This window comes from Danio rerio, chromosome 24 (assembly GCF_052040795.2).
Source record: "Danio rerio strain M-AB ecotype USA chromosome 24, GRCz13ab, whole genome shotgun sequence".
In the NCBI taxonomy this organism is placed as follows: Eukaryota; Metazoa; Chordata; class Actinopteri; order Cypriniformes; family Danionidae; genus Danio; species Danio rerio.
This window is the reverse complement of record NC_141044.1, coordinates 37,477,045-37,490,843: the sequence shown is the minus strand read 5'-3', so window position 1 is coordinate 37,490,843 and position 13,799 is coordinate 37,477,045. Positions and strand designations below refer to the sequence as shown.

At 37.7% G+C, this 13,799-nt stretch overlaps 1 protein-coding gene across 1 annotated transcript; it reads right to left on the bottom strand.

Annotated features, from left to right (window-relative positions):
- Positions 1-9,781: 9,781 nt before the first annotated feature.
- On the bottom strand, positions 9,782-12,893 carry gbx1 (gastrulation brain homeobox 1). The gene is given in 2 exon segments (NM_174861.2): positions 9,782-11,017; positions 12,312-12,893. Coding segments are annotated over 2 exon segments (951 nt in total). The 5' UTR covers positions 12,748-12,893; the 3' UTR covers positions 9,782-10,502.
- Between the last annotated feature and the right edge of the window lie 906 nt (positions 12,894-13,799).

Below are 13,799 nucleotides of genomic sequence, written 5' to 3'. Positions count from 1 at the left end.
CCTTATGTTTCATGCAGCGGATGCCCTTCCATCTGCAACCCAGTACTGGGAATCACCCATAAACTCATACATTCAAACTCATACACTATGGCCATCTTAGTTTATTGAATATAGAGCATGTGTTTGGACTGTGGGGAAAACCGGAGCACCCAGAGGAAACCCACGCCAACATGGAGAGAACACGCAAACTCCACACAGAAACGCCAACTGACCCAGTCCGGGACTCGAACCAGCGACCTTCTTGCTGTGAGGCAACAGTGCTAACCACTGAGCCACTGTGTCACCCAGACATGTTGCATGAAGACATTTTGTAAATTTCCTACTTTAAATATATTTAAATACACGCACCTCCACTCTTCACTTTCTTCCAGGACTCCAAACTCCCCAGTCCTCTTTGTCCGTGACAGCCCAGTCACCACCAACCACAAGAGATAGAAACATCCTGTGAATTGCAGTTCACTTACAAAATTTGTTTTGTGGCAGTATATTTTTTGCCAATCGCCAAAAATGCATAATTTGAGACTAAATTATATGTATATGTACAGTTAAAGTCAGAAATATGGAGAGGGGTCTGGATGCAGACCTGGTGCAATGCAATCTGAGCTGCATCCAATGCTTTTTAATGCGCTCACCTAACCCCACCCCTAACCCTACCAGTCACAGTGACGTCACTCACTCCATTGAGTGCATTTTGTCTGACGTTGCATCGCTGAGTGATGCAATCTCAGCTTGCATCATCAAGGCTGCATCCAGATACTATTGGAATTTTTAGCCCCCCTTCAAACTTTTTTCTTCTTTTTTAAATATTTCCCAAATGATGTTTAACAGAGCAAGGACATTTTCACAGTATTTCTGATAATATTTGTTCTTCTGGAAAAAGGCTTATTTGTTTTATTTTGGCTAGAATAAAAGCAGTTTTTAATTTTTTAAACACCATTTTTAGGGACAAAATTGTTAGCCCCTTAAGCTATATTTTTGCGATAGTCTACGGAACAAACCATCATTATACAATAACATTCCTTATTACCCTAACCTGCCTAGTTAATCTAATTAAGCCTTTAAATGTCCCTGAAGCTGTATAGAAGTGTCTTGAAAAATATTTAGTCAAATATTATTTACTGTCATCACGGCAAAAATAAAATAAATCAGTTATTAGAGATGAGTTATTAAAACTATTATGTTTAGAAATGTGTAGAAAAAAATCTGCCCTCTGTTAAACAGAAATTGGGGAAAAAATAAATAGGGGGCTAATAATTCTGACTTCAACTGTATATATATATATAATTATTATTATTTTTTTGTTTAAAATCATTAGAATATTACATAACGATTGTGTTGCATAGGACATGCTTTTAAAGTCTCCAACCAGATTTAATTTCAAACTGACTGTCTGAAATCATGGCGAAAAAATACAGTATTCTCTTACCAGTTCTGATTTCAAAACAAACCCACTGCATCCTAAAATGCCTCTTTACCCAGTGTAAATGGTGTCTATCAGAGGGTCGCTGTGCAGTTTTGTGAAGGGTGTGGATTCACATCTCACTGTCGCTTTCGTCCTCCCCATTAGCACTTATGAGGGAAACAGTTGCTGGTGTGTCATACATCATTATGCGTTACACTTGGCATCCTGTTGCTGTTTCAAGCCACGAAGCAGCTTCCAGTTACGTTTACACTGTGCATAACAGTAGAGAATGATATGGAAAAAGTCAAAAGTCTATAAACAGCTTAACTTCTTTTTGTTTTCCTTCTGCATTAAAAAGGGCGGAGACTCACAGCCACACCCACTGATTACATCATCACAAATGGGAATAATGTACATTATAGTATGATGACGTCACATCCATGGTGGTAGGTGGCTCACTGTTGCCTCACAACGAGAAGGTTGCTGGTTCGAGTGCCGGCTGGCCCAGTTGGCATTTCTATGCAGAGTTTGCATGTTCTACCCTCGTTGGTGTGGGTTTCCTCTGGGTGCTCCGGTTTCCCCCACAGTATAAAGACATGTGCTATGGGTGAATTGAATAAACTAAATTGGCTGTAGTCTAGGAGTGTGAATGTGAGTGTGTATGGGTGTTTCCCAGTACTGGGCTGCGGATGGAAGGGCATCCACTGTGTAAAACCTATGCTGGATAAGGTGGCGGTTCATTCTGCTGTGGCGACCCCTGTTGAATAAAGGGACTAAAAGTCGAAATGATGGTACATCCAAGCCTAATCTGATTGTTATGAGCAACTATTTTGCGTATTGTCAAAAAAGAGGCTAATTCATATGATCTAATTCATATAAAAACGTAGAATTTTTAAAGGGCCATGAAACGCCCTTGTTTGAGCAGGGTGTTTTTACACCTCTAGTTTGGAAAAAGTTAGGAAAGTGGGCGTGTCCAGCTTTGTTTAGGGGGAGTGTTGGAGGAGGGAAAGAGGGAAGGTGCATAAAAATTTGCATAAAAGTGGGAGTTTCGTTTTGGGCACATGCTGATTTTCACAGAGGCAAAACAAACACACAGATGCAGGGGAGAAAGACAGTGACTGTGTTTACATGGACATAAGTTATCGGATTATTAGCCAATTATTAAATGGTGGTCTTTAACTGCAGTTTGGCACATTCATTCAGGAACATTTCATGCATGCCCCTTGTGACAAACGAGATATTTGATTCGAGGAACTGCTGGAAGCGTGTATTTTTAATGCAATGTGTGATACTGCACTGTGAATGTGAGAAAAAAACCTCTGCATTTCTCTGTAACTCAGATGCACTCAGTAGGTAGCGTCAGAAAGCCGTGTGTATAGACTATCCTATCACAATTTGCGGTGAAAATCCTACACGCGTTAATAATTTGATTGCCGTGTTTACATGTTTACACTCGAAAAGCAGCATTTACAGTGAATCTTTCAATCCATAATATTGCAGTGATATTAACGTACTGTAAACTTTAGAAACTTAGAAATCATTTTGACTAAGATCTGTCTTTAAACACTAAAAGAGTACTGCTGACTTTGTCTAACTTTGTCATCTGAATAAACAAACAAAGACATTGATCACTTACCAAATAAATCTGTAGAGAGAGAACAATCAACACCAACTGGAGCCGCGTCTTTTTTAAAAAGGTGACGAGCAGCAAATCATGATTTCACCATTTCCAGATGAGAAAAGCTCTCAGGTGAAAAATGTTTCTTAGATACGTATTACTGCCGCGCGTCGTGTGCACTGTAATCCACACGCGAGTCCAGCTGCGCTCTCATAGCGGGTAATTAAAACAAAACTTCGCTGCAGCAAATTATGAAAGCAACACTGATGACCCGTATCTCCAAACAATTCTTCTTCTCCCACTTGTTTCGGCAACACAACATGTTGTCTCTCTGCCGTCTGAACACTGTACAGGTAAAACAGTCTTCGAAACTATCATGCATATTAATTAAGTTGCATGGCATACACAATAGAGCGCTCTGATTGGTTCGAACCAAGTCATTTTCATGAATTAGTGCTGCACACTCAGAGACGTCACAAAGTACTCGCAGATACAGACAGCCAGTCTACACGCTGAAATACACGCAAGAACCTAATCGGCGTGACGCAGCTTCAAAAAATTGTTTCAACTCAGAAGAACGAATTTGCTCAAAGTAACGCAAAAACAACCAAATTTCACGTTTTTGTGAATTCGATGTGTTCTAATAGTGTTTTTAGCAGCGTGGGACACATATACGACTGTCAACAGCTCAAAAAATGTGTTTTGGTGTTTCGTGACCCTTAAAAGTAGGATTACACCACCCCTAAACCCCACCCCTCATTGTGGGTTGAGCAAATCATACTAAAATCTATGATTGCACTGGAAAAATGCTGGGTTCCACACAATCAATGTGTTGAGACTGTTCATTAGTTTTCACAATTTAAGTGGATTGAACATAAAACAATCAAGTTGTCCCTAAAAAACTCAAGAATTGTGCTGTTTCAGCTCATTTTAAATAGGCAGTTTGAACAAACAGCAAACGTCATTTTTTAGTCATACAATTTAATATGAATTAGCCACTAAATCAACAAAGTATGAATTGGCGTGAGATTTAGGCCCAATCCCACTTCTCCTTACCCCTACCCCTCGTTTTGCGCATTCACGCCAAGGGGTAGAGGTGTACAAATTCTCTTTGGCTTGAAGGCGTAGGGCTAAGGGGAAGGGGCGAATACCCCTTCGAACGAAAATTTTTCAGGACCACACTCGAAACCAAGGGGTAAGAAAATTTCCCGGAATACACCTGCCACAGCTGAACCCGGAAATTGAAATTGAAATACGGAAATTTTTACGACAAACAAGCACATGTTTTAATATATTCATAACCTCGTTCTTATTTTACCGTCATGCTTTAAAAAAAAACGCTAAAATAAAAACCGTTAAATTTCGCAATCTATAATCCATAATCATGTATAGCAGTCCCACAACATTCTGACACTCGATGACACTTGAATACCCTGACAGAAAAGTCTAGTGGCTGAGAATGAGCTTTTTACAGTGTCTGCAATAATGTTAATGCTGTTTTTGTGTGTTTACATAGACGAATATGGCCATGATGTAAATGCACAGTATTATTGCCACATTATATCATTATGACAACGTAATATATGCCTTTAGTGATTTCCCTGAAGATAAATACAAAAAAATAGCACAATTGGGATAACTACAGGAGTCACGATCATGTGATCTCATGTGAAGCAAGAAATCGCAATGACATATGATGACGTGTGCAGGTGCTGTAGTGCTGTCTCAATTCTTAGTGGTACATTTTGAAGCCCTTCCCCTTAGCCCTTACAACCGAGGGGTACAAGAATAGAATTGGTATTGGGCCATAGCCTGTATAACCTTTTGTTGTCTATTGATCATACATAATAATCTAGTCTCAAATAAAGCAATTTCATTGGCTGTTGCTTGTTGACATGTTCACACAACTTCCAAGACTTTTAGCCACAATGGTCTTCCATATCATGGAGCTTTGCTATATAAAAATCATGTTTAGATTTTTTTTTCAAGTGATACACGAACTGATTTTTTAAAAATTATTATCATTTTTATATGCAATCAAAGTATCTGTTAAATTCTTTAGTAATCACTACACACAGAAATAACATACAGTTGTCAGTCCTGTCTGTTTGTGATGCTCTATAGACACCCTTAAACAAAACAATTCTTAAAATATAGTTATAATTAGAATTTAAAGTCTGGTTAAGTTGAGTGAAACAAAATATTGAGTAGGGGGCGGGGCTTTTTTATGCTCATCATTCTCTCATAGCAAACTAACAGTAAAAGGGGCGTGGTTAACACCCCATTCACATGGGGCTTCAGTCAACGCTTGACTGAAGTTGGGGCTAAAGCGATCATCATAGCAGCATCAGCCAATAAAATTCAGTGAGCAATAGGCCACTGTCTAGCAGGTGTATTTGCATACAGTGATCTGATTGGCTGACGCTTCCGTCGGCGCTTGAACATTTTGGCTAGTCCCAACTTCTGCTGCTAGCAATGCCTCTGAAGCAGCACCGACGGATCCACAATGCAGTTTGGCAACGCCTGACGTCACCCATTTAAAGTGAATGGGAAGCGTTGACGCTGACGCCCAGTGTGAACGGGCTGTAAGAATGTCATGGCTGCAGCCGTCAAACTAACATCCTCAGAGCAGGACAGCGGAAGCAAATGCTCAGATTTTTAAAACAAATTTATTTTTTCAGCAGATTAACTTGCACAGATTAATCGTTCACCTAAATAACAACAATGTGCGCTAGTAAAATACATCAAAAACCTAAAAAATTTTGATTTCATGTGGACTTTAAGACAACTACCTGTTGCTACACTGTAAATCCCAACAGTCAACTTTATCAAATGAAATGAGTGTTGTTAACTTAAAATTGACTAAAAGTTAATTCTACTCATTTGAAAAGAGTTTAGAACTCAGTGTTAAAGGTAATGAGTTAATTAAATGCTTCATACTTCAACTTCATTCATTCATTCATTTTCTTGTCGGCTTAGTCCCTTTATTAATTCAGGGTCGCCACAGCGGAATGAATCGCTAACTTATCCAGCAAGTTTTTACGCAGCGGATGCCCTTCCAGCTGCATCCCATCTCTGGGAAACATCCACACACACACTCATACACTACAGACAATTTAGCCTACACAATTCACCTGTACCGCATGTCTTTGGACTGTGGGGGAAACCAGAGCACGTGGAGGAAACCCACGCGAATGCAGGGAGAACATGCAAACTCCACACAGAAACGCCAACTGAGCCGAGGATCGAACCAGCGACCCAGCAACCTTCTTGCTGTGAGGTGATAGCACTACCTACTGCGCCACTGCCTCGCCCGATACTTTAACTTAAATGGTGTAAATTCACAGTACTATAGGTTAGCTTTTTAACTCAAATGCTTTGTTGCAATCTGTTTCGTCAAACGGTTTGAGTTGACCTAACTTATTGGGTTTTACAGTACTCAGTTGGCTTGAGTTCTCTTCATTTATTGGGTTTTACTTTGCTTAAATTGCTTTGTTTATTCAAATGGATTAAGTTCACACTCATTATGATTAGTTTTTTAACTTAAATGGTTTGTTGCAATCGGTTTCCTCAAATGGTTTGAGTTACCTTAACATTTTGGGTTTTACACTGTAGGGTTACCACTGTGCCAACCATACCTTTATTTCAAGGTCTGACTCCTGTATTCCATAAAGAAAACAGACATTTAAATAGAAATGATAATATGGCATGAAATGAAAAACTTGCTGTGTTTATAAGTCTAGATTTTTACAAACTTCAAACATAGCCTTAGATGCTTTGTTTTTCTTACATGTCTTTTACATGAGTTTAGTGATACCAGCTTAAACTAGCCTAAAACCTACAGTTTTATATATCGGTAAAAAATTTTCATGGCGTTATTAAACATATTCAGTTACAACGGTTTAATTTTATCTGCATTTACAAATATCCTTTAGTAAAACACAGGCTAATTAGGGCCAGAACTGTAAAAATAGATGTAAAATGAAGCAATTGTTTTTTTTTTTATTATACATTGTGTGATATTGTGCTATCTATAAAAACATCCATAAAAGAAACAGAAAATATACTGATAAATCTCTTGACGTAAAACCATAATAGGATGGTTTTTGTACATCACCATTCAAGTTAATATAGTTGAGCTTCTTAATATAAAATCTAAGTGTGACACTGAACAAACACACACACACACACACACACACACACACACACACACACACACACACACACTAATGGGGAAAATGTTGGATCGTTAACATGGCATACTATAATGTGATAAAGAGTTAGTTATTTAATTCAGTTAAATCTACAATAAATCGACCTGAGAGAGGAAAAAAATGTATCTTCAATGCAGTGTAAATCGCTTTGTTGTAAAAGCATCTGTCAAATGAATAAATAATTAACTTTCATTCAAAGCAGTTTTCCAGCATCACAATCATTGGTGTAAGACTGTAGTAAATGAATGAGGCTTAACCATTGAACATACAGAGAGAGAGAGAGAGAGAGAGAGAGAGAGAGAGAGCCCCACTGTGGTCTTTCGCTCTCTCCTGTAATGATTGATGCTGAAGTTCATTACAGTGTGTTGGATTTGACCAGTGTAATAGAGCTTCATCACTCTCATTTGAGACAGAACGGCCTCCCAAAGAGAGACAAATGAGTCCTGTGTTCATTAACAAAAACCTCACACACACACACACACACACACACACACACACTCTCTCTCTCTCTCTCTCTTTAGATGATCAGTTCTGGTCATCATCAAGTCAAAGCATTGTTTTCTAATACCTTAGGTCAATGTCGGTCAGTTCTACACACACTCAAAACAAATATGTTTGATATTTGTACAAACGACTGATTTAAAACGAGCTGATTCAACACAATTCTTCAGTTTTTTGGTACGACTTAAATGTTTTAGGTTCTGTTCACTTAAATGTGTAAAAAAACTAATAAGTTAACTTAATTATTTGATGTTGTTCCAACACATATCGATTAAGTTGACTTAATTGTTTTTTACAAATTTAAGTAGACTGAACATAAAACAATTAAGTTGTCCAAAAATATCTCAAGATTTGTGTTGATTCAGCTCATTTTAAATAAGTAGTTTGAACAAGCAGCAAATATACACTGTAAGAAATGCTGGGTTCCACAGAATTTTTTCATCTTGTCCCAACACAAATCGATTAAGATAACCTGATTGTTTTTACAAATTTAAATGGATTGAACATAAAACAATCAAGTTGTCCCCCAAAAAAAACCTAAGAATTGTGTTATCTTAACTCATTTTAAATAAGTAGTTTGAACAAGCAACAAAAGTGATTTTTTCAGTGTATTTTTGAGAGTGTATGTGAAAATATTTCACTTTCAAATCCACTTCTGATTTTACAAGATCTTCTCAAGGAATAACAAAATCATGAGACTTCAAAGTCAGCAGAGCTAGAATGCATCTAAAAACATTTTTGAAAATATTTTGTAGCATGAAGGTTATTTGTTAACTGCTGAGAATCTGACTGCCGTCTTATGCACTGAAAAAAATATGTATGCAAAGTAGTTGCAAACAATTTATATGTGTTTAATTTAAACAAATAAATTTAATTTGGTAATGTTAAACTTAATTTGCCTATTTAATTTCAGCCCAAATAAATTGTTTACAAGCACCTAATTATTATTATTATTTTTTTAAATCTAAGGAATCATCTTTGAATCTTTTTTCAGAGTGGTTTGCACTGTAAAAAGCAATTACTTAAAGCGAGTAACCCCATTGCACTAAAAGTGCAAGTTGATTTAACTTACAAAAATGTAAAGTATTTCTGTTCCAACTTCCAACTTTTAAGTTAACCTAACTTAATTTTTATAATTTTGCGCATAGATTATTTACCTAATAGTTTTAAAGCCGTGTTTAATACATTTTTCAAATTGAACCAATTGCTTTTTACAGTGTGGATAAATAACACTTTCACTAAATCAATTAGTTTGTATATTTATTCATTTATTTTTTGCCAGAGCTAAATGGTGAAGTTAATGTTTCATGTCAAAGTCATTAAAACTGAATATCGGTGTAATAATTCTATGTTAAATTAATACTTTGGATATCAGAGTTTAAGGGAAACAAAAAAGTAATAAATGAAATTAGTCAGAGCAACCATGCTGCTTTAAAAGAAAGATGCTAAAAAGCTCAAGCTTCGCAATGCTCCTTTAGGACAATTAGCATTAAAATAGATTATGTTCATCTTTAAGTCAAAGATTTTACCCCTTGGTCTGTTGACATTGATGACAGATGTGCTCTATTACCTGCTCCAAACACATCAAACAGAGTCAATCTGCTGGATGTCTAAAGGAGCAAACACAGCTTTAAATAATGCCTAACTATTTTATCTGGTAAAACTAAAACAATAAATATAATATACTGTAGATAATGCAAGATTAATATTTCCAGAAACTGCTTATGCAAAACATTCAACAGTGGAAAATGTATATAAAAATTATATAAAAAACAAGCAATGTTGCATTTTCCATACCCACATATGTAACTATTGTTATAATTATTAGTATTATGTAATTAATAGTTCAATTGTTGCATGCCATTTATATTATTTGCTATTTAATAAAACATACAAATGAATAAATAGGCAATTCGTCAAATAATAGTCACCTTATGCTTCAAAATATGTGTTATATCAAATAGGCTATAAATTGAGTTGATCAATAATTATTTAAACTAAAACAAAAAAAAAAACAACAACAAATATGCAATGAACAAATCGTCTCCCCTGAACAGTTTTATGCAAACATATTGCACCATATTTATTGTGAGGTCGATTGGAATATATCAGTCTGCCATTGTGTTCTTCAGCTTATTTATTTCCATCACCGTTTTTTCCACAAAGAACTGGGGGAGATTCCGCCTCTGAGGGACAGAAATGCTTTAAGAGCACATGCAAAAAAGGTCGAAACAACGAGAACGGCCCGTTAAAACAACACGGGGAAATCAGACAACAAATGGCAAAACACATGCAAAAACTCACTAGACAGCAACTTATAAATACTTATTATTCTTTTAAAAAGTCTCTTTACAGTCTCGTATAGTGCACATGTGTGTCGCGCGGACACATTTCATATTTACAAAATGTACAAAATAATAAATTAAAAATAAAGGAATTTGAACAAACCTGAAAGCAATGTCGAAATGAACAGATATAAAAGTCGGTAACACTTTCAAATAACGTCCATGTGTAAATGCTTAACAGGTTACATGTTAATATACATTCAAATATTATAAACTTTGATATATATATGCTATTTAGAATCGAATAAATATAAACAGATAATCCGTTAAGCATTGAGTAGGCCTTGTGTATTTTATTGTTACCTAAAGAAGTATCCTAATTGTCTCCTTTGAGCTGTGCTTCATGCATCTGTGGCCCCTGACCAGTGAAACGAGGTCAAGTAAATGTTCATTTGAGGAGTCATTTATATTGAGGAGTTCATTCATGGCCTGCTGCCCGGTTCGATCTGTTGATGTTGACTCCGCACCGCGAACCTGTTGACGTGCACTGGAATGGGCACCACGATTTTGGGGTTCCGGACGGGCTCGCCTGATCTGTTGTTGACATTTCCGGCTTTGATCCGTTTCCATTTGGCCCTGCGGTTCTGGAACCAGATTTTGACCTGGACCTCGCTGAGTTTGAGCGCATGCGCGATCTGCGAGCGCTCGGTGAGGGACAGATACTTCTTACAGTGAAACTCCTTCTCGAGTTCCAGCAGCTGCTCGCTCGTGAAAGCTGTCCGTCTCCTGCGGCTCTTTCCCGCAGAGCCGCCCGGCGGTAACGCGTCCTGTGAGCCGCCTTTCAGTTTGCCTTTCTGGGACGCAGAGGCGCAGGTGTTCCCGTCGGAGAAGCTTTCGTTCTCGCTGTCGGCCGAGCTGTCCTCCCGGTCACTGCACGCAGCCTCCGCTGCTTTCAGGTCCAGTTTCTCGTCATCTGAACTGTAGAGTTTGGTTTCGCCTGAGAAGAATGAAAAGTAAGATATTAAGCACTGGGAAATAGCTACCATGTAGGCTACATTTCTGTGAAATATTTCAGCTCCCTAAAAATTACTTTTATGTAGGCTATTAAATTAAATGGGGTCGAGCAGAAGTCAAAAGTAATTTTTGACAGCTTCGAAATGGTCAAGAAAAGTGAATTAAATAGAAAATAAATAATTAGCAAATTATCTAATGTGCTTTAAAAAAAATGCCAAAATTAAATTTCTAATCAGCTGCTTTGAAATATTCTACTCTATTTGACACTTCACATGTTGACAATAGTTAATAAATGTATCAAAAACACTGAAATCTATGAACTTGCGTATAACTGTATTTTTCTTTTTTTAAAGCGGGGCCAGAAATGCTTTTCACTTTTTTTTGATGAGGAATGTTTACGAAATGTGTGTAAAAGCCTGAGTAGAAATGACAATAATAACAAGATTTTTATAACAATTTAAAGAGTGCTGCAACATTACATATTAAGTAGCCTAATTGTAATTAATTTGTTCGTACCATTTTCCGATTCAGTCTCCTTTAATTTCAACTTTAAAAAACATAATTTACTGAACATATTTAGAATTATTTTGCAACAACTGTAGTCTGGGGCGTAAAATTAATTTTAAACTCCCTTGTGACAGGAGCCGAGGCCTGTGCCACATGATTATCAATTGACAATGTTTTTTTTTTTCCTTTTTACATATTTATTAGGTTCCTAAATATATTTTAGATAAAAAAGCATTCTGTTAATCCTGTGCATAAAAAGCGGCTATTTTTTAAACATTTCATGCAAAAACAGTGCTTTAAACCCGACTTAAATTTGTTACATTCACATTGTAAATATATTTAAAAAAACATTTTATGAAGTTTCTTCATATTTCTGACGGCAACAATCTTTTAACTTTTATTTAACCCATATTGTAGGCCTTAAAAAAACGTTTTTATTTTTTAAGTTTATTCGATTTTTATTTCTTTTTGAGGAATTATTATTTAATTTAAAACACTTTACTTTTGGGTTTTGATGTAAAAAGTTATATTCAGGTTACAAATTACTTTATTAGCTATCTAACTCACCAGTAAACCAGTTAGCCTACCTAAAACAATTACAGAATAAAAGTTTGTTGTGGAACTTTGAGACTGTAAAACATTCTTTTGAGTTCTATTTAAAGTTCTTTGGAGTTCTAATTAGAACTTTTTTTTTTTGGAAAATGCTGTTGAACTGTTTGCGCTCCTAATTAAACCACCTGTCAGCGAGAGAGTTGGTCTCCGGTGCTCACCTGCGACTGCTTGAAAAGTTTCCGTGAAATTGAGGAGTTCAGAGCCTTTGAGTTCGTCATGCGGGCTCTCTTGCCGGTTCATCCCCGTCCCGTCTGCGCCTAACCGGGGTCCCGGCATCTCCTGCGGGGGGTAGAAACTATCTGGAGGGTCCGAGAAACTAGGCAGGGTGGTGGTGAGCGCCACCATGGAGGGCATTCCCTGTCCTAACCCCGCGCAAAAAGTGTTGGTCAGACGCCCTGCGAAAGATGCCAGCGGTGCCAAAGGTGGGATCCCTGACGGTAATGACGAATGAGACAGGGCTTGTGGAATCATAAGCGGTCGGTACGGCATAAACATCGGGTAGCCCGTGTAGAGCAGGTGGCCCGGTCGTGGCTGTGGAGTGCCAATCAAAGAATCAATGGAAAACGCCGTGCCCGTACCGCTCGGTCTCTGCATGGTGAACTGAGCGCGGTCTGGTCGTATAAATCCCGTGCTGTACTGGCCTTCAAATCACCCAAATGTGTGTCCACGGTTATCCTGGCGCTGCTGTAGGGTCCTCGCCGTCCAACTGACTGAGACCTGATGCGTTTTTTGTCTGGGGCTCTCCCTGTCTCAGCCTCTATTTGTCACATACTGAGACATAAACACACACATACACACACCCCTCTCTCACTCGCTCTCGCGCGCGCTCTCGCCCTCTCTCTCTCTCTCTTTCTCTCAGTTATCATCAATACAAGAGGATAGAAGGGGGAGTTGCCCTGGAGACTCATCCATCTTCCTCAAATTACGCTTCATTTCCTTATTCAGTCCCTGACTTTTTAGGCCGCCTAGAGAGAGGGGGGGTAGTTTCCCAGTGGGTCAAGTCCCCTCCTCTGGAAAGCGAATGTGAGGGGACTCCGCTGACCACACCAACCCAATCAACTATTATTAATTTTGATTGATGATAAGTAATTACTTTGTATTCAAGGGAAGATATATAACAACGGTTCTTTTGTTGATTCTTTCAGAGGCCGATGGCATCGGAGTCGTGAGGGCGGAGAGGCAGATGTTTCGGCCCTCTTGTGAGAGAGAGTCTTTTCTATTCTGCGGGGAGAAAGAGTGAATCTGGCCGACAATTATCCCCAAGAGAGAAATTTTACTGATGAAATGACGTTTGAATGCGGAGATCTGTGTGAACTCCGCTTATAAAATAGGGGAGAATTAAGATTTGGATATAAATATCAGATTATATTTAGATGGATTCGAGATGATAATAAAAACAAAAAAAGAAAATCGGCATATTTGAACATTTGTACGCTATAGGTGTAGTTAAATTATTGTAGTCTTTAACATAGCATACATTTTAGTCTTACTTTTTGTTAGCTAAAACATCATGAATTTTGAGTCACCAGCAGGGTGTGAATTTTGGGAGGTTCTGACCCCCCTCATTAGCTTCTGAACCTCCCTAAAGCGTCAAAACAAACAGTTGGAGAAGGTAAAAAAAAAGGTGGGAAATGTAAAATACATTT